Source organism: Apodemus sylvaticus, chromosome 5 (assembly GCF_947179515.1).
Source record: "Apodemus sylvaticus chromosome 5, mApoSyl1.1, whole genome shotgun sequence".
In the NCBI taxonomy this organism is placed as follows: Eukaryota; Metazoa; Chordata; class Mammalia; order Rodentia; family Muridae; genus Apodemus; species Apodemus sylvaticus.
In genome coordinates, this window is record NC_067476.1 from 4,220,328 (window position 1) to 4,246,215 (window position 25,888).

Sequence of the window (25,888 nt, forward strand, 5' to 3'; positions counted from 1 at the left end):
TCACACCACGGTGCTGACCGAGGGATCTGAGAGGTTGAGCGGGCCCGTGATATCAGTGGGATGGTACTGCTGTAAAATAGAAATACACAGACAAGGCGGCCCGTTAGCTCCGACATCGGGGGCACGCGCGGGGCCGGGACAGGGTGGACCGGCCAGCCGGCCGACCGGCGGGCAGGCGGGCACGGCCTGGGGGAGGCTGGGGGTGCTCCTCCCCCGACCCCGTCGTGCTCCGGGGCTCTGCGTGGGCCAGGCCGCTGTCCCGTGCGTCTGTCTGCGGGGGAGGGGCAGAGGAGGGCGGGCGGGGCGTCTCAGCTCTCCCTATGACGGGAACACAGCTGCAGCTGGCCCTCCTCCCTCTCAATAGCGCGTCGCGGCAGCACTGTGTCTTTTTGGTTTTGCAAAGCGCCGCGTCCACCCCCGGTGCTCTATAAATAAGAACCAACAATCAATACCTGCTGGCCCCGCCGGCCACCAGGGATCCCAGCCCTGAGCGCCCAGTGCTGCCCTGGCCCGGACCGGCCACAGGACAGGGGCAGAGGATCTCAGCAGCTGGACCGACCCCACCCCACCCAAAGGAGCCCCCACCCAGACCTCCCTCTGAACAGCACCCAGCCCCAGAGACAGGGTGGGAGCTGGGCTGCCCTCCCCCACCCAACCCCCAGAGGTCAACCCTGCCTGGTGGGGCCAGCTCCAGATGGCCTGGAAAAACGGGTCCCTGGTGTCCAGGGAGGCTCAGGTAAAGATTGAACTGGGAGCAAGTCCCCAAAAAGGAACTATGTAGATCTCTGAGTTGTACCTGGCCAGCTCCAGATGGGGCCCCAAGACTTAGTGACACCCACTGAAAATGGCCTGCCACCTGCAGGACTTTTGTACTTTCCCCCACTTTGGCCCCCTGGCCCCAAAAGTACAGATCTTCTCTGTCAGATTTCCCCCTTTCCCACATAAATCCCAGCCCACAGCTTCCCTGGCCCTGCTCTTCCTCCCCTGTGCCTCCTGGTGGGGATTCTGGCTCAGACCTTGTAGCATAGATCCTGCCCACTTTCCCTGGTCTGGGTGACCCTGAAGATAGTGTTTGCACCAGCTCCTGGAGCCTCAAGTTGGTGCAAACCACAAATCCTTACTCTTCATCCACTCTTTTTGAACTAAGGCCCTTGGAGAGTTGAGCAGCTGGGCCTGTGGGTCTTTCTGGAGCACCCTAGAACTTTCAACCTGGCATTTTGCTTCATGCCAAATCCTGTCTGTATATCTGTCTTCCTGGGCAGAGGAGTGTAACTACAGATCCAGATTCCTTGTGGGAACAAGCCCCTTGTGGGTGACACTCCCCACTGGTTAGAGGGCTTCCTGTGGGCTAAAGGGTAACTTCGTAGGATCAGGGTGACTCTAGCAAAAAGGGAGCTTGCTGGAGGATTCTCTTCTGAGTATGTACAGTGACATGCTGCCCGAGGCAGGGGTCTGGCTCTGAAGGCAGAAGGTCTGACTGACAGTGGCCTGTGGCAGTGCTTGGGGGTTTGCACTGAAGCAGTGGTCTTAGCTTCCCCTTCCTGGGCCGCCTCCTGAGAACCTGTTCTGCCTTAGGTTCTCAGATCACCTGGGCACTGCTGCCACACCTCCCTCAGGGACTTGTTCAACATGGCGTCTTCCCACTCCCCACCTGATAGTCTCCCTGTGACCAAGGTTCAGTGCCAATGCTAGGCCCCAGTCGTCCACCCAGATGGACCCAGGCCCGGCCCCCAGCCCCCGGCCCACACAGAGACCACATGAAAGATGCAACACGCATGGCTCTGGTGAGACAGGTGAGACAGGTGTCTGGGGGGCAGGGCCAGTGGCCAGACAGACGGACGGATGGGACATCACAGCTACACCCTGCAGGGCTGTTGCAAGGCAAGAATGAAGGCATCGAGCCCCGTGTAGAGGCAAGAGAAACAGGGATGAAACAGACGTGGTGTGGCCTCCTGGCAGGGGCAACCTGGGACAGGGCTACTCTGGCTCCCAGGGTCCGGGTAGCCCAGAGAGGCAGTGAGGCTGACTGACTGACCGACAACATGACACAGCTTCCGGATGGTGTGTGGGTCATGGCATGGGGAGAGAGGTGGGCAGACTAACGTGGAGACACATGGGAAAGCTGAGGGCCAGTGAGGGTGTGAGGAGAGGTCTGGAGCATTCTAAAGGACAGCACCCTTTAATGGGTGGAGGATGGGTGAAGGACTGACTTGGCACAGGTGGCCAGGGTTGAAGATGGGGGCAGGGGTGGGATGATAAGGGAGAGGGAGACAGACATGGGGCAAGGGAGGAGTCAGAGACGCGGGACTGGGGTGCTTCCCCTTACCGTGTCTTTGGAGGACCTACGTCTCTTGAAGCTGGAGGCCAGGGTGGAGGTGATAGCCCTAAATGTGGCTTTCTTTTTAGGGTCGGGCTCTGCTCTACCACTCTTTCTATCCTAAAATGAATATGTATAAGCGATTAGACAACTAAGGTGGCAGCCACACCTGCCCTTGCCTGCTCCTTGGGGCTGCTGCCAGGCCTGGCCAGTCACTCAGGCCCTGACTCCTGCCTGCCTCACTGTGCTGAACAGACGGACCAACAGCCAGACTTTCAAAAGTGGCCTCTTCTGCCCGGGGTTGGGCCTGTCCTTGATTGTGCTGGGTCTGGGCTGGGGGTCCTGATGGCACTCTTCCTGGGATGTCCGCCTGGCTCCCTGGCTCCCGGGTGGCCCTGGCTTAGAGGCATCCTGAGGAGAGGAAGAGTTTCCCCTCAGGCCATACCAGCCTTTCTGTTCAGAGGCTGCTGACCCCAAAGGGTGCACACCAGGAAAGGGCCAAGGACCCGAGGAAGTGTCCAGTTGGAATTGGAGTGACAGACAGAGGCAGATCCGGGGACGCTGGCCTGGAGTCTGATGGCCAGCATGGCCCTGGACAGTTGTGGCCAGGTCCCCAGGGGACCTGTAGGGCCAAAAGCAAGAATGGGTAGATGAGAGGTGTGAGGGCTCCAATAGCCCTGTCCACCCACAGCCCTCACTGCAGTGTAATGCGAGCTCAGGACACAGCTCCAGGAAGACACCCAGAGAAAGAGAAGACACAAGTGAATCGGAACCTGACCGTTGGCCACTGGTCTTCAGGCCTGTGTGAGCCTCACTGCCCACCCTGTCCCTTTCCCTGGTGGACTCTACCATCCCACATGCAGCCTCATCCCTGCTAACCACAAATCCACATGGATGTGGCCTGAGGCAGATCAGTCGCATTTAGATTTGGAGTCACAAAGCAAGACACAGCATGAAAAGGGGTCCCAGTGGTGTCAACGGTGCTTGGGTGACAAAGGGCTAAGTGCACCTCAGGGTCACGTGCTGGACACAGGAGGGCCCTTGGCTTACCCTGCCTGTTTGCCTTCCTATGGATTGGGTGCCAGAAGCTGACCTTGGAAACAGAGGGGCCAGGCAGAGGCTTGAAGCAGGGTGCGTGGCTTCTCTTGGACAGCTTAGCAGTGAGTGGCCACCGACAGGCAGCCCATGCCTGTGCTGCCCCTGTGCCTTGGGAACACTCACCACTGCCCCTGGCCATGGTTCTTAGCACCAGTCCTGCCCATGAGCCAGAGCCAGTGCCACGGCCTGTAGGGATAGAGTAGGGCCGTGGCCTGGCGGGGCCCTGGACGCCAGGCCTCGGAGGGTGGCCTGTCCTACCTGCAGGTTCTTCCTCCACACGTTCACGGCTGCAAAAGCCAGCTGCATCTGCTTCCTACGGGCATCCTTGTGTCGCTTGTAGGCGATCTCAATGAAAATGAGGAAGATCCCGGCTACGATGCCTCCAGCCACCAGCATGAAGACCCCTGTGTGAAGGGACTCTCAGCTGCCTGCCCAGAGGCTAAAGCACCAAGAGACTCCATCCCAGAATCACAGCAGCATGGAAGACCCACCTGCCATGTTCTCAAAAGTGAGGGTTGCAGGGGCATTGCTTCGGGAGTCACACTCCTGATACCGAACCCATGTCTTATCCAGATCTTCCATGAAGCCATTCTCGTGAGACCTAAGTAAGTAAGGGGAAAGGAAGGGCGGGGCTGGAAGCAGGGGTGGGGCTGGGAACGTGTGGGCCATTGGGGGGTGGGCTGGGAGTGGGTAGGGCTCACGGGGGAGGCAACACTGTGGACCAGGACTTGCAGTTCAAGTAGGGCTTTTGGAGTTGGGGAGACTGGTAGCCTTGGCTGGGCTGGTGATGGGAAGGCTCCCCCATGGGGTTGATCCTGGTTTGGGTGGAGTGGGTGCATCCTGTAAGGCTGTTGCACCACAAGATACAGTATCTAATTAACAGCTATGGGGGGAGGGGGACTGGGTACTCCTAACCCTGTGGGAGGCTCTCGGAGCAAAGCAGAGAAGGGAGAAGAGGTTTCCAGCATGGGGCAGACTCACTTGAGTATGGACAGGGAGACATTCTGCTTCCAGGGGCTGTCCTTGCGCATGCCGATGCCAAAGCCCGAGCGGAAGAACAGTTCACCCGTGGTCACCAGATCACACTTCTGTGAAGCCTCAAACTCCAGCACAGCTGAGTCCCAGATGAAGGCATGGAGCTTGCTGCCGGCAGAGGCGGAGTCAGGGGAGCCCTGGGTAGCCTGTTCACCCCACTCTACTCACACTGCAGCAGTCTTCACTTGTGCTTGCTGGGTGAGGGGGATCCCCTCTGCATGTCCCTTCACTGTCCCCCAGCCAGGGCGGCCCTCGCTCTGCCGCTCACTTGCCCCTCACAGCTTTGCCTGTCCCTCCACTGCTTCCCCCCCCCCCCCCCCAGCCAGGGCGGCCCACGCTCTGCCGCTCACTTGTCCCTCACAGCCTGGATGGCCTCTGCTGCGCTCTCGTAATTGTGCTTCTCCATGTGGCGGTACATGGTGCTCAACTCCACCTGCCTCCGGAAGTAGATGTCTACAGAGCTCTGTTTTACAGTTGCATAGATGAACTTGTCTGAGGGGTTTCTGAGCTGCAGGGACAGAGACCTCAACTTGTGGCTGCTCTCCAAGCCCCACAAGAAATAGACACTTTCTCTGAACCTCTTGGCCCTCCCCTCCCCCCAACCTGCAGTCCAAGGGCCTCACCCTGGGGTCATTGATGCCTGTGATTCGCTCCTCAGGCCGATCCAGCACCAGGAAGGCTGCCAGATTGGCAGTGTAGGAAGCCACAATGATCATGGCAAAACCAGCCCAAACCATGCCTAGGATACGAGCAGAGAAACTCCGGGGGGCACCTGTGGGCAGAGACTTGGGTCAGTTCCTGGAAAGCAGGGAATGCAGCCCTGCAGGCACTGGGCTTAACCTCACCTTCTCCAATGCCAGAGTTGAGCAGGACGCCCCAGGAGAACCACATGGCAGAGGACAGGGTCAGTGCATCCTCTTCCTCCTCCTCACTGTTCACCTTGAATCGGCCAAAGGGACTGCGGAGTGCAAAGAGAAGGCGGGAGAGAGGGCAGGAGAGGCAGCCCTGCCCAGCCCTGCCCAGTCCTGCCCAGGTCTGCCCGCCCTGCACATGCAGGAGTCCGGCTCTCTGCACGGTGCTCACCTGAAGCGGTCCAGCAGGTACAACATCACGGCCACAACATGGACCGACAGCCCCACTAGCAACCACAGCGTGCTCTGGAAAGGCTGCATAAACGAGTCCAGTGTGCTCCGAGGGATTTCCTGCAGGTGACCAGTGGTCAGTGTCACCTGGGTCTTCCATGGCCCCATCCCATCCCCACCTGGTCCCTGCCTACCTTCTTGACCAGAATGGTCAGGCCCTGGTACTTGAAGGGCTTGGAGAACTCTATGTACTGCGCACGTTCGTTGTTGATGGTCAGTGGCGCCACAATCATGTCTGCCTGACCACTGAGAAGCTCCCCCATCATTCCGTTCCACTCCTTTTTGTTGCTGTTGTTTACCTGCAAAGAGACAGAACGGGTGGGGCTGCAGAGGGGATGACCACAACTCCTTGAACAAGAACTCCTGTAGCATAGTAGGCCTAGCACATGGGGAGCATGTCTCCTGCTCCACATCTACCTCACCCCTAAAGTCCAGCCCCAACCAGCGGGCCCCACTAAAAAGGCTCCATCCAGCTCGTAGACTTTCCAGTTAATCCATCTCAACTCACAGAACCCTCCCATTAGCCCTCTCACTCCATACCCGCTCCTGTGTGCCAAACTTGCCATCTGCCACCAGGTGCACCTCGTAGGTAAAATTCATGGTCCGAGCCAACTTGATGAGCAGGTCAATGCAGAAGCCATAGCAGCACTGGGGCACTGTGTGGCGCGCTGTGGGCAGTTGGGGAATGTTAACCCTGGCTTCCTGACTTGGAGGCCCTGTGCCCTGCTGCCACACTTCGCCTGGCACTCACCGCTTCCTGGGGACGTGTCATTAGGCCCCGTGCAGATGACCTTCTTCACAGGGTCACCGTTGACTGTGAACTCCTCCTTGCACGTGCCGTCACTCATTGTGGGCTTGACATACACGAAGGGCTCTTGGTGGATCGTCACTATCTGCACGGGAAGGTAAGAGCCAGCCCGGGCCACCTGGCCTTGGCCATCTCCAGGTTCTGGCTTCTCAGCACACAGCAACCCCTCTTCTTCATGTCTTCAGTGCTGCATCACATCCCCAGCCTGCAGCCTCCCCCTGATTTTCAGTCAGTCCACATCCTTCGACATGGTTGGCATTGCCTGCCTGCCTGCTGCGCTTGGGGTCAGATCCAGGTCTGGGGTGGTGGTGCTGCTGAAGCAGGGCACAGACGTCTCCAGCCATCTGCCCCGACTCATCAAAAGTGCATCCTGCAATACTGTGTCCTCCCTCTCCCGTGGCCCCTTTCCCTCGGGCCACAACTTACACTCTATCATAGAACTACTGTGCAGTAAGTGCGCACCAGGCACGCTCTCTGACCAATCAGGAAGCAGAAAGACTGTCCTTTCCAAAGCCTCCCTGGCCCCCACTGGCATGTAGCCTTCAGTCTTTGATCTGAAAAACTACCTTTAAAGCATGTTTATATGTATGTATGTGTTCCTGTATTCATGTATGTGAGCAAATGCACGTGTAGGACAGAGGATAAAGTCCCATGTCTTCCTCTGTTTATTTTATGTGTGTGCGCCTCAGTGCATGTATGTGTATCACACACAGGCAGGGCTCCACAGAAATTAGAAGGAGGCATCGGATCCCCTGGAACTGAAGTTACAGATAGTTGTAAACTACCATGTGGGTGCTGGGAATTGAACCAGGTCGTTTGGAAGAGCAACAAGTCCTCTTAATCTCTGAGAGGCCATCTTCCTAGCCCCTATTTTATTTTGCTTTAAAGATCTATTTATTTCTATTTTAAGTGTATGGGTATTTGCCAGCATACATGTCTGCACTCCAAGTGCATACACTGCCCACAGAGGTCAGAAAGAACATCAGATCCCCTGGAACTACACATACAGATGGTTGTGGGCTACCATGTGGGACCTGGATCCCATGGAGAACAGCCAGGGCTCTAAACCACTGAACCATCTCTCCAGTCCCACTGTTTTTTATTATTGTTATTATTATTATTATTATTATTATTATTATTGACAAGTTTTCTTCTAAGCCTGGAGCACAGTAATTGGCTAGGTTGATTAGTCAGCAAGCTTTAGTGACCAGCCTGTCTCTGTCCACTCCTTCTACCAAGGACAGGGTTATGACGAATACAGTGTGCAGCCATTTTCAGACTTTTGCATGGGTGCTGGGATCCAAATTCATGCGACTCACTGGGCTATCTACCAGTCCCCATACTTTTTTTTTTTTTTTTGAGTCAGGGTTTTGTAGCTCTTGCTATGTAGCTGTGGCTGATGTTGAACTTTCTTTGTAGACCATGCTGACCTTCAACTCACAGAGATCCACCCAACTCTGCCTCCTGAACACAAAGATTAAAGGTGTGTCCTACCACCTCAGCATTCTGTTTGTTTTTTAGAGAACTATTTATTCTATGTATGTAACTACACTATAACTGTTTTCAGACACACCAGAAGAGGGCTTCGGATCCCATTACAGATGGTTATGAGCCACCATGTGGTTGCTGGGAATTGAACTCAGGACCTCTGTAGTAAGAGCAGTCAGTGTTCTTAACTACTGAGCCATCTCTCCAGCCCCTGTTTGTTGTGTTTTGTTTTTTTCAAGACAAAGTTTCTCTGTGTAGCCCTGGCTGTCCTGACACTTGCTCTGTAGACCAGACTGGCCTTGAACGCACAGAGATTTATCTGCTTCTGCTTCTGCCTCTGCCTCCTGGGTACCAGAATTAAAGTGTATGTCACCACTGCCTGGCATGCTTTTCTTTTCTTTCTTTCTATTTATTTTTAAGACAGAGCCTCATAGATGGAAGGGAAAGTACAGTTGGGATGTAATACCTGAGAGAAGAATAAATAAATTAATTTTTTAAAAAAGAAAAAACATCCCTCCATAAGATTAGGCTGTAAGCCAGCCTGTGGCCTTAGCTTACAGCTAAGAAAGAAGCATTTTCTTAAATAGTCATTGAACGAGAGAGAGGCAAGCCCATTGTGGGTGGAGCTACCCTGGGCTGCTGGTCCTGGGTTCTACAAGAAAGTAGTACCCCTCCAGGGCCTCTGCATCAGCTCCTGCTTCCAGGTTCCTGACCTGCTTAAGTTCCTGTCCTGACTTCCTTCAGTGATGGAACACAATATGGAGGCCTAAGACAAATGAACTCCTCTCCACATCCCCCACAAAAAAGAAACTGCCTCATCGAGTCAAGACTGGCCCCTGCATAGCTGAGGAGGACCACCAGGCCTAGTTAATGCTTCTCTTTCACGGCTGCCTCTTCAGCCCAGACTTCAGCTTTGACAGTCTTCCTCCCTGTTCTCTCGGGTCCACAGTCTCATAGTTTGGGGACAAGGTAGAAGTCTGTGGATGCCAGAGTGGAACACAGCCAGTTTCTGAGGGTCTGTATTGGATGCAAAAAACAGAGGGGTAGGCAGCCCAGGACAGCAAGGCATGGTGACAGCAGTGGAGGAGGTAGCCTCACTGTGGGCCTTGAGAAGGAAAAGTCAAGAGAAGGAGACAGGACCGTATGTTTCTATTATGTAAGTGTATTTGCTAGTGCTGTCAGAAAATCAGTGATGAGGTTAGACAAGTGGGTGAGCAGTTATGAGCCCCTGAAGATCTCATAGAAGACTGGGTTTCTGTTCTTACCACCCCCATGGTGGCTTACAACCATCCATTCCTGCTACAGGCGATCCAATATCCTGAACTCTGTGGGCACCAGGAAAGCACATGTACCTACATATACAGGCAGGCAAAACAATCATACATATAAAATAAAATTGAACAAACTAGTGAGGCCAGAAACATTCCTAAAAGCCATTGGCATCTTGATGGGTCCTTCAAGATGCCAATGATGTTTGGCTACAGCTTTCAGATGCCCTCTCCAGCTTGGTCTCTCTCTCTCTCTCTCTCTCTCTCTCTCTCTCTCTCTCTCTCAAAAACACTTATTTATTTTATGTATATGAACATACTGTCGCTGACATACAAGAAGAGAGCATTGGATCCGGTTACAGATGCTTGTGAGCCACTGTGTGGTTGCTGGGAATTGAACTCAGGACCTCTAGAAGGGCAGCCAGTGCTCCTAACTGCTGAGCCATCTCTCTAGCCCTCCCCTTTGGTTTTTCAAGACAGGGCTTCTTTGTGTAGTCCTGGCTGTCCTGGAATAAGCTGTGTAGACCCAGCTGGCCTTGAACTCATAGAGATCTGTCTGTCTCTGCCTCTGGAATTAAAGGGATGTGCCACCACCCAACACTCTCAGACTTTTCAACATCAGGTGCCTGAACTGCATACAGATAACACATTGGCTTTGCAAGGAGATATTCGCTGTTCTGTGAGAAATGCAGGCGAGTACTCACTGGAGAGTGAGCCCCCCGTTGCAGGGGTGAGCCCAGAGTGAGCAGGGCTGAGACATTTGGTGAAGGCACTAAGAGAAGGCTGGTTAGGCACAGGGTACTGCAGTGCCTTTGGCGATCTGCAGTATCAGAGCCGAGAGTACTGCGGCTCAACTCAGAATAGCCCTTAGGCAGATGGAGGGGTCCGTGGATGAACCCAAGGGAAGTGTAAGTCAGGCTGAGGAAAAGAGAGCATACAGGAAGAAGCCAGCTTAGGAAGGGGTTCCTGGGTGCCCAAGGAGAAATGGGACACTCGAGACAGCGAGTTGTAAGCTCAACTCTGCACTGGGGCCCAGAGCACACACCCACTGGCCCTCTGCCTCCACCAGTTCTTCCTCAGACTTACTAGAGCTGGGCCAGGAGAGCGCACTGCAAAGACCTGGCTGGGCAGACACTGCTGCTCCTCCTCCCACCCCCCATGCCTGCTTCCTCTGCCATGCGTGCCAGAGCCAGGGGCTGGCACAGCCTCCACCTCCTCTATCTGTGCTCTAGGGCTCATCCATTTTCCTCCTGGCCTGAAGGAACAGATGAAGCACTGCAGATAGGAATGTTTGGGTACACCAATGGGGTCCCCACCTTTAGTCTGGTGGACATCTGGTATCCTCGAGGCTTCTCGGTCTCTCCTCCTGGCCAGATGATCTTCCTGTCATTTGGGATGACCTGGGGGTGGGAGTATGAGATGGAGGGTAGCCACGCAGGACCCTAAGGCCCCAGCCCCCACCCCCTCATGACCCCCACCTACATGGGTACCATTGTAGATGCCCACTTGCACCAGCTTTCGGTTCTGCAAGTTCATGATACTATAGTTGGCAAACTTCCGGTCCCCATCCTCATTGAATTCCACACGGCCAGTCACTCCATCCGCATACTTAGAAGACATCAGCACCCTGGGAAGAGAGGATAGCTTAGGCCCACCAACACTGCTGTTCTTACTGGCTTCTGAGTGGCTCAAGCTCCCGTCCCTTCTGCCCTAGTCTCAAGAAAGGAAAGATTAGCAGATGGCAGCTCCCCACACAGAGTGGAAGACTTGGTGCGTGCCTGCCAGCACAGATGGGCAGCACAGCTACTGCATCTGAAGCCAAAGGCATAGCCGCCACCCTGGGTTTACAGGTAAGGCAGAAGCCCAGAGAATTTCAGGCCCATTTGCCACCAAATGGGGAAGTCGATGGAGCTGTACCTCGCCCACGCCCCTGGGTGGCTCGCCTGGCTGTGTGTGTGCTCAGGGGTATATCAGTGAGCCTGTGTGCATGCAGCTGAAGTTGAGGTCACCCCTAGGAGTGTGCTTGTGGCACACGTATGTCATGTTCCTCTGAGTTTCTGTGCATCCACTGGCATGCACAGCCTGTAACTGCACGTGGGACACATGGGAAACTGTTGACAGTGGCTCTGGGGTTCTGCAGCCATTCCCTTGGTCAGCCTTGAATCTCTTTTCTCCTTCGATGCCTACTCTGAATTTCTGTGTTCCTAGAACATCCCAGGCCCCACCTACAGCAAGAACTTCCTTCTGAAGCATCAGGCACTGTGGGGAGTGAAGTAAAATCTGCAGTGTAGACAGGAAGGGGTGGAGAAGTGGAGTCAGCCACAACTTCAGAGACAGGGGAGGTTGGGGCAGTAGTGGTGAGAAAGGGGACGATTACCACAGTAAAGACAGATGTGGTGCTAGGAATATGGATCTGCGATGGAAGTGACTAACCGCATAGCATGTCCTAGATATGGACCACCCTGGAAGAGTGAGCCCCCCCCCTCCGTTTAAGAACAACCCAGTCCTCTACCTAAGCGATGACTCCACCCACCTACTGAGAGCAACCCCGCCCACCTCTTGAACAGTGGTCCTGTCTTCCAGATGTTGGTGTTGCCGACGCAACCACGCGGAGGGTCAGTGATGTTCTCCTTCTCTAGGAGGTCGTGAACTGCTTGTGCCACCACACCCACAGCATCACTGATGTGGGCCGACTCGTTCTTGCCATTGATTAGCTGAAGTCCGATGATGCCTGTGCAGGACCCTAGAGCTTATAGACTGAACCGGGCCTACAGTCGCAGGCAGCCCCACAGCCCAGCACTCACCGTCAGGAGCGTAGCGCAGGGCGTTCCCAGAGATCTCGCGTTCCCCCACCAGCCACACGTACCCAGAGCCGGTCATGTTCAGCATCGCGGCTGCGCGGTATACAGTAGCGGCGTCGTCCTCGCTGTGGGGCAGACCCGGGTGACGAGCCAGGACTCCAGGTCTCCCTACCCCTGCCACAGCCTCTCCCTCTGGTATGCTCTGGGGAGCGTGCCAATGCCCACAACCCTTCATGCAGCCAGACCGGGAGAAGGCTGAACCCAGGGTCTTTCCAATCTTAAGTTGCTGGGTTCCTGCCTTTAGAAGGCAGGAAGAGGGTACAAGATGACTTCCCAAACTCTTGATGGCTCATTGTTGAGCACGTACTCTGTGCTCCAAATACTCTGGAACCATCTCAGCATCCTCACGGGAAGATGTTTAAAAGGTCCGCTTACATAGCAGTGAGTGGCAGGGTAGGGTCTGTGCCTGGGTAGTCCACTTTAGCACCTGCGACCCAGGAAGCTCTAGGCAAGCCACAGACCTTGTGGACCTCTGGGTTCGAAGGTATGATACTGGCAAGGTGTGACCTCTGGGCTGAGAAGGAACCAGTGCTCTAGTCGTTAAGCTGAGTATCCTGAAGATAAATACTATTGGGCAGAAGAGAGACTGCTCCCAGGGTAGGTATAATCCTTTGACCTCTAAGGCCAGGGCCACCAGCACAAGCCCCACCTTACAGGAACATGTCCCAAGTGCTTGAGGTGTCCTCATAAGTACTTCTTGTGGACAGGGAAACAGGGGACCTAGTTGCCTGAGACTGGGGCAGCCAGGTCAAAGCCATGACTCTGGAATTTTCCTGGTCTCCTGTCAGACTCTTCTGTTCAAGGCCCGACCATGACTGGTACTTTGCTTCTCCAGAAAATGTTTGAAAGTTACAGTGAATCCAAGTGGATTACCTGATATTGGGTTATTTTTCTTTGTTGAAAATGTTATCACAAATTTATTTTATGTGTATTAGTATTGCCTCCATGCATTTATGTGCACCAAACTGGTGCCTGTGGCAGTCAGATGACAATGTCTGATCTCCTGGAATTGGAGTTATGAAGGGTTGTGAGTCACTGTGGGTGCTGAGAACTGAGTTCAGGTCCTCTGCAAGCACTAGGCTGTCTCTCCAGCCCTACTGGCTTCTTCTTGTACCAGTTGATATGCCAAGAAAATCCCCAGTTCCCTGAGAAGCCTGCTCCCAACTTTCTGAATGATTAATTAACCAAAATAAATGCTCTAAATGACTATGTTGTTAGTGATATAAGAACACACACACACACACACACACCAATGTAGGTGGTACTTCAACAAGAATTATGCCAGAGCTAGCTGTCGTAGCATATGACTTTAATCCACCATGTGGGAGGCAGAGGCAGGCAACTCTTCACAAGTTCAAGGCCAGCCTGGTCTATGCAACAAGATCAAGGACATAGAGGAGGAGCTCTGTCTCAAAACAAACAAAGGAACCAAAAATAATATGTGACGAGGTGCTGTGCACTGATTGTGGAAGGGACCACCCGGCACCACACATGCCCAGGAGCATATCTGACATCAGCTCTATCTGACAGAGAACCCATCTTCCCAACACAACTCAGAGCTACTCCATGTCATTTGGTGGAATAACTGTGATCAATGAAATGGTTATGGACAAGAGGTCTGACCAAGCTATCAAACCTCATCTGACATTTTACGGAGACAGTGACACCAGTGAAGACAGGCTGAGAGGAACATAAAGACACAAAGCTTTGCAGATGAGTTTTGGGCATCCTGTAGACAAATGAAGTCCGGAAAACAAACTCTACCGCGAGGAAGGGACTGAAGTGTGGAGGGCTGGTGTGCTCAGGAGTGGGGCCTAACTTCCTTGGCATGCATGAGCTTGGGGATCACAGGCTCTTCGAGGTTTAAAAAGCAGTGTGGATTGTGGCTATAACTCAATGCACATGTAACATGCAGTCTATTCACGAGGGCTATAGTGGTAGGAATATGGTGCATGCTGGTGTGCTCATGTTTGTGCTGTGGGTGTACAGGCAACTCGGAGTCATGTAGTATCTCTAACCACCATGATCCTTCCGATGACTTCTTTGATAGAGCCATGTTTGGCAAGCCTTTCTTTAAACCTTGGGTCATCAACACGGACAACGCCCTTCTTGCCTTATGTCCCAAGAAAGGGGAGACTCCTTTCAGCTGTAGTGGTTAGTACTGGAAATTATTAGCCAGTGAGTGACAAGTGTCCACTCTTCTGCTGGGGCCTGGGTGTGGTGGGATTCTGTGAATGGTTGTTCTCTGCCTTGTGTCTTATTCACCCTCATTATAAGATAGAAGTTAAGGAGATGTACCTGGCTTTGCCTATTACAAAAGGGCCTAGTAGTGAGTAGGTATCTTTTAAGAGAAGGACTTCCTCAGGAAAGTCTTCTTGCTGGACTGCTGGATTAACTCCTTTGCCCACCATCCTGAACATTCTTTTTTTTTTTAAAAGATTTATTTATTTATTATATGTAAATACACTGTAGCTGTCTTCAGACACCAGAAGAGGGTGCCAGATCTTTTTACAGATGGTTGTAAGTCACCATGTGGTTGCTGGGATTTGAACTCATGACCTTTGGAAAAGCAGTCGGTGCTCTTACCCACTGAGCCATCTCTCCAGCCCCCCGAACATTCTTTTATCTAAACTGAACAAATCACCCTCAAGTCCTATGATGAGAAGTATAAACAATGAGAAAATAGGGGGGTGTAGAGGGACTTTTCCTGAGCATGGCTTTCCTTGGTCAACCAGGGCTAAGCTTGCCTTCTAAGGGCCGTCTCTGCCCTGCTCTCTTTTCTGGACATATTTCTCTCTCCCTTACTCCTCCCCTCCTCTCCCTCCCTCTGATTGGGTCTCATGTGGACAAAGCTGGCCTTGGACTTGCCAGGTAGTTGAGAATGATCTTGAACTCTTGACCCTTCTGCCTCCGGAGTGCTGGGATTGCAGGTGTGCACTGCCACACCTGGTCCTATGTGCTGCTGAAGAGTGGACCTAGGGTACTGTTAATGCAAGGTAGGCTCTCTGAGCAGCTGAGCTGCATCCCTAGCTCATCTGGATGCATTTCAAATTCATTCTCTAGGAGCCCCAGACCATCCCTCACTGAGGCATGCAATTAGAATGGGTGGTTCTCAACCTCTCAGGGTCACATGTCAGATGTCCTGCATATCAGATATTTACATTACAATTTATATAACAGTAGCAAAATTACAGTTATGAGGTAGCAATGAAATAATTTCCCAGTAGAGATCATTACAACATAAGGAACTGTATTAAAGGGTCTCGGCATCAGGAAGGTTGAGAAGCACCAAGTTAGATGAATAACAAAGATTGTGGCCCACGGCTCTGCGGCGTGGCCATGCACTCTCACATGCCTGCCACAGTGTGTGTGTACTGGTGATGGGACAGTTGGCCCCTGCTTCCTGACGCTCCTGAACCTGATGAAGATGAGGCTGTTATTCAACACCACATCCGACCACTCTCACCCTCAGAGTGGCTAGTTCTAGCCCTGCTATCCCAGTGGAGACATGGTGTGCTTTCCAGGCTGAATCCTGGCTGCCCTGCCCTGCAATCTGTGAGCACTGAGCAGTGTGCATCTGGTTATGGACAGAGAGACAGTCTGTTGACTAGATCTGTAAATAGATATCCATCCTGAGCCTGCCAGCAGCACAGCAGGATTTGGGGTATTTCCCCAAAGCTACATGATGTATGCGGTTTTTCTACTGGAGCACAGCAGAGCTGGGCAGACTAAGGACTGGGCCCACCCAGACCTCTCTGCTGTCCCTAGGGATGCCATGCTGGGCTACCCATTTTTTTTCTTTCCACAGGTCTTAGGCTCTAGCCTTCCCCTTTACCAGAAATCCTAGTTGTTTACAAATAGGGAGATTTTACTGTGTACGCTGTCACAGTATTGAAGTGGGTTGGGAGGCCCTGTCCAGGACCTGCCTGCTTCTTATGAGCTCTTGTCAGTGGTTTGGGCTGAGCTGTTCACCTGCATGTGATTTTTGCTGGGTTCCTTCTCTGTCCTCAGTCCTCAGAATATTCATATAGCTATGTCTCCCAGTCTACGGGCTTCCTAACACTGTAGCTCCAACCCCCAGAGCTGCGTTTAGGGCAAATGGCAAATGGCCGTATTCAACAGCCAAAGCGGGGGTGGGGGTGGGGGGGAGGGACCTAAAGGAGAATGAACAGATGACCAGCCTTGGCTAGGCTCCAGGAGAGAAGGAAGAAGGAGGGGTGGCTACAGCTCTCCTTGGTGAAGATCTCATTTTTTTTAAAAGAAATATTTATTTATTTTATATATACACCAGTATACTGTAGCTGTTTTCAGACACACCAGAAGAGGCCATCAGATGCCTTTACAGATGGTCGTGAACCTCCATGTGGTTGCTGGGAATGACTCAGGACCTCTGGAAGAGCAGTCAGTGCTCTTAACCTGTGAGCATCTCTCCAGCCCAATCTTTTCATGTTGTAAGATTTTTATTTTGCATCATTGGTGGTTTGCCTATGTCTATGTGAGGGTGGAGGGTGCTCCGGAGGTGAACTATAGACAGTTGTTCCCTGCATGTGAGTGCTGGGAATTGAACCCTCGTCCTCAGCCAGCACTCTTACTCAACGAACCATCTCTCCACCCCCAAGTTAAGTTTTGTTTTGCTTTTGTTTTTCAAATTGAAGCTCACTTTGCCCAGTAGTGCCCCAAGCCTAACCCAGATGTCATCGTTGGACTTGGGTCCCAGGCAGACTCACAGGGAGGAGGAAGTCAGTCTACTCACCTTGCAGAAAGAATGATGACCCGGGCCTCCAGTTCCCGGGCCTCCATCAGCAGAGCCGTCACATTCTTGGTTCCTGGGTCAAACTGCAGCACCTTCTCCGCCTGTGGTGTGAACAGGAGCATTAGCAGCTGGTTGGGAAAGGGAACATTGTGCCTCAGTGGTAAGAGTGGGGCCAAAGCTGCTAGAAACCCTGCTGGCTGGCTGCGGCGCTGTCCTGGCCGCCTGTGCTGCTCCCTCCTCCTCACTCTGCTGGCCTGGCCTTGCTGCCTGCCTCTTCAGCCTGCTGGATGTCCTGTGTGCATCAAGCTCCTCTCTTCTCTCAGTCTGCTTTCTCCAGGACTCTTTCAATCTCACTCCTGTCCTCGGTTTTTTTCTTTTTCCTCTCTTTTCTTTTTGTTTTTTGTTCTGCTTTTGTTTTGGTTTTGGTTTTTTGGTTTTTTGTTTTTGTTTTTTGGGTTTTTTTTTTGTTTTTGTTTTTTTTTTGCACTGAGCATGCAAGCTGAAGTGGACCTAGACTTAGAAAGAGACGTGCAGCGAACAGGAAATAGAAAAGTTTTGGAATGCAACTGGGAACAGAGATGGGGTTGACTTTTCCAAAACCTTGGGAGATCTCAGCTCAGACCTGATTCCTCTTGCTCCTATAGGAGCGGCCCAGACTCTGAAGTGACCAGGTGGGCAGGCTCCCTCCCTGGGTTCCACTAGGAAACCCTGGCGGACCTGGAGATTCATGCACTTCCCAGAGCAGCGCCTCCTGTGACTGTGCTTGCCTTGAGGATGCGGGCCAGGGTCACGGCGGGTGGGCCATGGGCACCCACACCGCCCACCCCTGCCCTCTCCTGCCTGCCTGCTGCCTGCCTTCACCACCTGTCTCTCCTCACTGCTCAGGCCTGCGGCTTGGCTCGGCGCGGTGGGGCCAGAAAGCACCCAATGGCTGAGGCACCGCAGGCCGGGGCTCGCTAGTCGGTGGGTGGCGTGCACGTCCATGCATATATACCTTGGGTCCGCGCTTGTTGTCATAGGACAGTTGGTCGAGGTTTTCATAGTTCCTTTTTTTACTCTGATGAATAATGTGCACAGAGAAAATATGCAGACACAGAAGAAGATTATAAACGGTTGAAAATGACGGCGCTAAAGCAATCACACCACCTCCTCGGCACGTCTGCAGACGGGCACGTACCTGGAGCTCGCAAACACCGAGACCCGGGGTGGGGCTAGGGACAGGGGTGGAGCTGAAGGGGGAGGAGACACAGGAGCAAGGGCCACAGAGGCTCCCTGCCTTGGAGCTATACTCTTGAAAACAGTCTTTTTCAGAAGAAAGGGCACCCTTGAGTTCCCTGGAGGTTCCCCCAAGCCACCCCCACCCCTGTCATGCACCTGTCATGCTGTGTGGCCCCAGCAGTACCCACCCCCACCCGCATCAGTTCTTAGAGAAAGAGGAGCAGCTTGCAGGCCCTGTCCCTGTGACCCTCCCCCCCCCCGCCTCCCCCTTCTCCCTCCTGTTCTCTTCTCACTAACCCGAATGGCTGACACCCAAACGCCCACAGTAGTGTCTGAGACTGGGTGTGTATGTATGCCTGCAGAGGTGATATGCTCCTGCCACAGAAGGTGGCAGTCTATGACAGTCTGTGATGCAAGGGCAGGCAGTATAGTCTAAGCATGAGTGTGTGTGTGTGTGCGCGCGCGCGCGTGTGCGTGTGTGCCTGCGCGCGTGCGTGTGTGTGCGTGTGTGTGCGTGTGTGTGCACGCACGTGTGTGTGTGTGTGTGTGTGTGTGTGTGCATGCACATGCATAAGTGCATGTGTGTTTAAACTTGTGAGGTTACAAGTGAGGGTGAGCTGAGTCACAGAGGCAGCACCCGAAGTACGCGGAGATGACCGAGGTCTGTCTTTCCAAAAGGTGTGGAGTGCCACTAAAATACCCAAGAACCGAATAACAGTGAGTGCGTGTGTGTGTGTGTGTGTGTGTGTGTATGTGTGTGTGTGTGTGTACACGCACGCATGTGCGTGTGCGTGTGCACCTGTATGTGTGCCTGTGTGCTTGTGAGTCTGTGAGCAGATGGTTGAGTGTGCAGGGTCTGCCTGGTAAACACGTGAGTAGGTTGATAGTATGTGTGGCTTTGACAGACATCGCAGAAATATGAAGGAAACTGCCAGATGCTGAGGGTGGGACTATCTGCAGAGCGGCAGAGCCCTTGGTGCTAATAACCAGCCCTCCTTCCCAGACTCAACGGACCACCCTACAACATTTACCCTAGGCCTGTCTCTAGCCTCAAGTCCCACCCGCAACCCATGCCCTCTACTCCCCCCACCCAGAGGTCTATGGTACCTTGGGTGTTGGGGACATGGTTGGTGCTAAGTATGATGAGGCCAGCTATGATTTTGCAGGCAGAACATGCTCCCACCCGTCTCCCTCCCCCATCTGTCATTTGGGGCCCCTCCCCAGCCTGGGCCTCCTTCTCTCTGCTACCTGAGAAGCACCAACCAGCTCTTCTTGATGCTCTGTATCCTGGGACTGAGGGGGTCATGGGCCAGGTTCTTATTAGGCCGACATGGGCATTGGCAAGGAAGGGCATAGGGGTCACTTTGACCCCCTCTACCTCAAGTCCTGGCTCTGGTCTCTGGCAGCTCCACACGGGCTGAGATGAGAGTGGACATATACCCTGAGATCAGTGCCTGCAATAGTCCCATGAGGGCCGCAGAGCTAAGCCCTGAGGTGGGAGGAGGGAGGGACACAGTGTGAGCCCGAGTGGCCACGGTGGGGGTGGGGCTGCAGATGAGCAGGGCTTCAGTTAAGGCCATGGGCAGCCATGAGGCAGCAGGCTTTTAGAAGGATGGGGTCTCTGTGAGGACAGGGATTGTATCCCAGTGCTCCGGGAAGGAGACTGTAGGTGGTGTTCCTGAAAAATGGATGGGACTTGGCATCTGGCAGAGAGGGGCTGGGGTGGCCCTGAGTTGAGTCCAACTGGGCCATCAGCTGGGGCCAGGGAGGCCTGAGGCTGGTGCGGGGCGGGACAGGGGTGTTTGCAGAGCTCCAGGTGGTCCAGCCCTTGCGCAGCAGGGACTGACACGAAGGAGATTTCGACTAATGGCAAAAGCAAGTGAAATGAGCCGAGGGCGGGCCGGGGCGGGCGCCGCCAGACGCAGTGGTGTTGAGCATGCAGGATGGAGAGAGAGTTCACAAGGAGCCACAGACACGGCATGGCCCGCCTGCTCCTGCTGGACAAGGACCTCTTCAGGGCTGGGACCTCACCTTGGACTCGCGCTCCTCCAGCAATGTCTCCAGGCGTTTCTGCGCGGCTCGGCCCTCGTGGTCATCGCTGACCAGCAGGATGATGTGGTTCCAGTTGTAGACTCTCATCATCTCGAACCAGACGCTGGACTGGTGGGAGTAGGGCGGCACGGTGCGCAGGAAGCTCAGGTGGATGCTCTGTGGGTGTGACCGAGAGGCTGTGTCAGCTTTCCCCTCCCACCTGCCATTTCTCCTCCCCTGTAGCATCTACTGCGAGAGTAAAGGCTTGGCGTTTTCAATAGCGCTCTGACACAACGAAGAGTTTCTGTTTTTTAGGGTGACTGCCTCCTCCCTACCAGTACTCCCCTAGAAAGGTTGACCACAGAAGCTTCTCTGAGACCTCAATGGGACTCACATGACACTCTCCCCAGTTTCAATAACTGTATTTTGGGCTGGGGGTATAGCTTGGCAGTACAGCATTTGCCTAGTGCAAACAACCTCTGGGTTCTATCCCAGGAGCTGGTAAGAAAACAACAACTACATTTCTGGGTAAGTCTTCTGTCCTGGGGTCAAACGTGGCCTTTCACTCGAGCCAGAGGCTAGGGCTCACTAGCACCTTGCTGCTCAAATTACTCTAGCTGTGTCTGGGTGAACACGGCTCCTTCCATGCTCTTGCGATTCACACTGTTCTTGGTCCCCTGATGCTTCTGGGTGAGGGTTTTTTTTTTTTTTTTTTTTTTTTTTTTTTTTTTTAACCAGTTCCCTCTTGGTGGCCAGGGGCAGTGCTTTTCAGGGGTAGAATGTTAGCTGCCTCTGTAGCTGGCTGCAGGCCACTCTTTATTTATTTATTACATCTGCAGACCTGGTGCTGCAGACCTGCTCTTTCTGGTCTGGGATGGGCCGAGGGCTGACTTTGAGATGGCGCCATCGGGCTGGAGGGGGCCTGTGATGTTTGGCCCCGCCTTTGGCCTTACACAGGTCCAGAGGGTTGGCCTGGGGTCAGTCTCTAGATTGGTCCAGCTGTGTTATGGGGCCTCACAGCTTCTTGGCTGTCCTGGCTACTTCACTTCTTCCGGCACACAAAGAGTGGCCTGGCTGCCTGGGCAAGTGAGGCTCTTGACCTCAGTTTGATCCTCTCCCAATGGGCCCTCCTACAAGTCCTCCTCCGAGTCCCTTTAAAAAAAAACTTATTAATATACATTTGTACACTGTAGCTGTCTTCAGACACACACCAGAAGAGAACACCAGATCCCATTATGAATGGTTGCAAGCCACCATGTGGTTGCTGGGAATTGAACTCAGGATCTTTGGAAGAACAGTCAGTGCTTTAACCTCTGAGCCATCTCTCCAGCCCTCTCTGAGTCCCTTTTGTCACCAAATGGAAGACCCACTGCATGCTTGGGTCTGAATGGCCAGACTCCCTGCCTTAAGGCAGACTTTTCAAGAAATGTAGGCTCTGGACAGGAAGACTCTGGAGGGCACGGGGAGCTCTGGAGACCTACTGCACAGCCAACCAGCCCTCTGGCTGATCCTGTGCATTGGCTAATTGTCTCCATGCGGCTCCTTGATGGCTGTAGGCTGTCTGAGTCTACAGGTTATGGGGAGAAGACGACGGTGTTGGTGAGGCTGCTAGGTGTCCAGAACCCTGATGCTAAGGTTGAGATCTAGCATTGCTACATTAGTGGGGCTTCCTCTTCTAGACTTGGGGACACAGGACCCTTCCACTTACCTGATGACAGTTAGGTAGGAGTGTCCTGAGATTCCTGGAGTATCTCCCCATGCTAATGAGACCTCTCAGTGCCTTGGCCTTCATTCAATGACCTTTGCCCACCCTGGGTATTCTCATGCCCTTCCCCCAAATTATAAAACCCTTAATTCACCCCAAATAAAGTGCATGCATATTTAGGGGTGCACAAGCCCACCCTGAGTAAAAGCGGGCTTTATACACAAGCAAAAATCATCTATGGAGCTGTGTCATTGAAGATTGTGGGAGAAGTCCCTCTCCTAAAAGAGTCGTAACACTAAGATTCACAGAAAAGGCCTTCTCTCTCCCCCCACCCCCACCCCACCCCTACCCCCACATTCACTCCCAGTCAGACTGGGATCCCGCAGAACTCCACCCATTCCAGGCTCCACATCATCTTTTCAGCTCAGTGTGAAGCGACATCTGGACACCCCGAGAGGGAGGAGGCAGAGAACTCGGAACCACAGCTAGACCCCAAACACATACCACAAATGGGTGGCTGGATTACATCCCAGTTGATAGGGTCTCACAAAATCATGAAAAATTAAAAATTGTATGATCTAGCACAAGTTTTCTGTGTCTCTGAGTCGTGTTTTCTACAACTCTGTAGCTACTCTGCAGCTTTGGGGCCCAATTGAACGGAGGCTAGCCCAGCCTTTGGGCCACAAGAGCTCCCAGAATGCTGAGCTGAGATTCTTTAGTCCTGAGACATGTGACCTTCTACCACAAGCTGCCTGTTCTGTCTACCCTGTGTTCTATCTCCTGTGTGCACTTCAGTTGGTAAGGTTGGGGTCCACAACATCCCTGTCTACCCTGAGTACTTCTCCATCCGGGCACCTACTGCTCCTAGAAACTTCTCTCCAACTCTTTTGCTGCTGTATACAAAGCCTACTTGTCCCAGGAAGTTCCCTGTCACCCTTGTTTAGCCCCCAGTCTCCCTAAAGGGAGTGCTACTGTTCCTTTTTGCCTGATATTGGGAACCACCCTGAATACATGATTGTATGAGCATCTGTAAGGATGCCAGTGTTGCATGAGATTGTGTGGGACTGTGTGAGAGTGTGACAGCATGAGCATATGGGATTTGAGTGTGAATGCTAATGTGTGGTGAGTGTGAACACATACAAACATGTATGTGTTAGTGTGTGGTGAGTGTGAACACATACAAACATGTATGTGTTAGTGTGTAGTGAGTGTGAACACATATAAACATGTATGTGTTAGTGTATGGTGCATGTGAACACATATAAACATGTATGTGTTAGTGTATGGTAAATGTAAACACATATAAACATGTATGTGTTAGTGTGTGATGTGCATGAACACATATAAACATGTATGTGTTAGTGTGTGGTGCAGGTGAACACATAAACATGTATGTGTTAGTGTGTGGTGAATGTAAACATATATAAACTTGTATGTGTTAGTGTGTGGTGCATGTGAACACATATAAACATGTATGTGTTAGTGTATGGTGAGTGTAAACACATATAAACATGTATGTGTTAGTGTGTGATGCGCATGAACACATATAAACATGTATGTGTTAGTGTGTGGTGCAGGTGAACACATAAACATGTATGTGTTAGTGTGTGGTATGCATGAACACATATAAACATGTATGTGTTAGTGTGTGGTACATGTGAACACATATAAACACATATGTAACTGACTTCTCATAGGCCTGAATATCAGTATGATTGAGTATGGGTAACTTGTGTACCAATGCCTATGAGATCGAGCATGAGGTGTGTATGTGTGGATATGAGTGAGTGTGTTACTGATGTGCTACCTGGAGCTGACCACAGGGAGAGGAAAATAATCGGTTCTAAGTCTGGTGGTCAGGCTTACCTTGTCAGAGTAGATGGACATTCGGGTAGTCAGTCCCAGGACGGGAATTCTGTAGAAGCCAGCTGTGTAGGAGACAGGGGTGGGAGTGAAGTGGTCGTTGGGAGTAGGCGGGTGACTAACTAGAATAGCGTAGACCTGTGGATACAGAAGACAGAGTCAGCTCTGTGGCATAGGATGGACACTGAAATTGTCCAGTGACTTTTGTCAGATGTCCAGAGTCCATTGACAGATAGAATGGACTCTGGCTACTTGGAATTTGAGATTCCAAGTAGCCGGAGCTGGAGCAGCACGCCAGGGGCCCAGGTGATGTCATTTGTGCCCAAAGTCCCACACATCTAAGACACAAGAGAATGAGTCACCCATTATAGAAAGGGGGAAGCAAGCACTGGGCTAGATCTAGGAATGTAGACCACATACACACCCCACACCCCACACACCACACCACACACACACACACCGCTCCACACACATACATACCACACATACCACATACACACCATAACACACACACTACAACTCACATACCACAATAAACACACACACACAAACACACACACACAAACAAACAAGCAAACAACATACACACATAGAGGCACATGGAGCAGGTAGACCCTCGCTTTTTTTTTTTGTTTGTTTGTTTTTTTGGATTTGTTTTTTTCGAGACAGGGTTTCTCTGTGTAGCCCTGGCTGTCCTGGAACTCACTCTGTAGACCAGGCTGTTCTCAAACTCAGAAATCCGCCTGCCTCTGCCTCCCAGAGTGCTGGGATTACAGGCATGCGCCACCACCACCCTGTTTAGACCCTCTCTTCTGACCAGAGCTCACCTCTTGTAAAGTGAGGCAGGGTGGGGGTGGGGGACACACGTTTCTGAGCAAAACTCTGGCATGGCCTCTGAGGACTGCTTCTCACTCCCCTCACCACTACACCCAGCCTACACCCTTTAGGTCACATTAGTGTATGTATGTATGCATGTGTCTATGTTCATGAGCAAGGGCTGGAACATGTATGCACTATATGCACCAATGTGTCTATGTTTATATATGACTCTCAAAATGGAAGCAGGGTTGCTATGTGAACTGACCATATAAAGCAGGGTGTCCATGGATATGCAGATGTGTGTGAGTTAGCATGTGCAGTTGACTGTGTCATATTGAGATGCAGTGTGTGCTAGTGCCATGTGCATAAACATGTGTGTGAGCAGATATGTTCACGGATGTAGATGTTTTTGAAGAGCAAGTATGAATAGACTTGGCACAGTCCTTGTCCCCATCCTCATTTTGCATAAGTTGGTGCATTGCAGTGATCCTCATGGCTTCATGGGAATTCAGCAGCCAGTTCAGCCAGGGGCGGACAGCTTCAGCAGCAACATGTCCTCCCCTGCAGCACACTGCACTCAGCTCCCACTCTGCGCCTCGGTGTCTCTCGCATGCGCAGTCCTGCACTCCCGCCCCTGCAGAGCCTGCTTGCTCTGGCACCTGGGCCATCCTCTGCACACCCACCAATGGGGGAAGGGAAGAGAGGTAAGGATAGAAACAAAGATAGCCCCAGGCCTCATCCAGTCAGTTCCCAGAAGTGCTCCTCCATCTTGTGCTCAAAATGTCTAGAACCACACTGACTAGATGACACAAATCACCAATGATAGTCACATGACAGCACACATGGTCCTCTGAGGACCAGTCCAGGGGGAAGCAGCAGACACAGACATTTGTTCCAGGCCTCTCCAGGGGCCAGTTGGCTTGGAGTGCTCTGGTAAGGAGAATGAGGAGGAGCAGGGAAGGATCGAATGAAACTGGGGCAGTGGAAGATGGTGGAGGAGCAGGGAGAGGGAAGTAGTGGTCACCTGGCTGGAGATGAGGTCCTCACACACTGACAGGGCCATCTGTATGGCGTTGGGCTTGTGGGTGACAGAAGTGGCGTTGAGCTGTATCTTCCAAGAGCCGTGTCGCTTATTGGCCTGGTTTACTGCCTCGCGGAACATCTGCTCGTGCTTGCGCGTGCTGAGGACCGCGCCGATGTTGACAATCTTGGGGTCGCAGGCGGCGCGGGCGAAGGAGCAGGAGAAAAGCAGGGCGAATGTCAGCAGGTGCATGGTGCTCATGAGCCCCGGGCACAGCGGGCCTGGCTCTGGGTTGCGCGAGTGCGACCACCTCGCGATGTACGGACCCGCGGGCCCCCGCGCGGTGAAGAGCCCGCGGGTTCTTCAGGAGCCCGGGGCGAGCGCGGCGGATGCTGTCCGAGGTGCTGAAGCGTGTTTGGCGCTGCTCGAACACCCGCGGGAAAAGGCGGAATGGACAGCAG

The 25,888-nt window shown here is 52.8% G+C and overlaps 1 protein-coding gene across 8 annotated transcripts; it reads right to left on the reverse strand.

The window, feature by feature from the left end:
• On the reverse strand, positions 1-25,688 carry Grin1 (glutamate ionotropic receptor NMDA type subunit 1). Of its 8 annotated transcripts, none has more exons than XM_052181041.1 (21): positions 25,431-25,688; positions 23,591-23,725; positions 20,020-20,196; positions 17,765-17,827; positions 16,771-16,871; positions 11,961-12,082; positions 11,713-11,887; positions 10,639-10,783; positions 10,473-10,556; positions 6,344-6,485; positions 6,133-6,260; positions 5,727-5,891; positions 5,534-5,652; positions 5,296-5,408; positions 5,074-5,222; positions 4,801-4,958; positions 4,397-4,558; positions 3,907-4,016; positions 3,674-3,819; positions 2,327-2,437; positions 1-69 (listed from the first exon to the last, which is right to left on the reverse strand). In XM_052181041.1, exons 1-21 carry the CDS (start codon positions 25,686-25,688, stop codon positions 1-3), a joined length of 2,832 nt encoding a protein of 943 aa, XP_052037001.1. The 8 variants fall into 8 exon arrangements, with proteins under 8 accessions (XP_052037001.1, XP_052037003.1, XP_052037005.1 ...); XM_052181040.1 differs by lacking the exon at positions 1-69 and adding an exon at positions 309-425; XM_052181043.1 differs by lacking the exon at positions 17,765-17,827.
• Between the last annotated feature and the right edge of the window lie 200 nt (positions 25,689-25,888).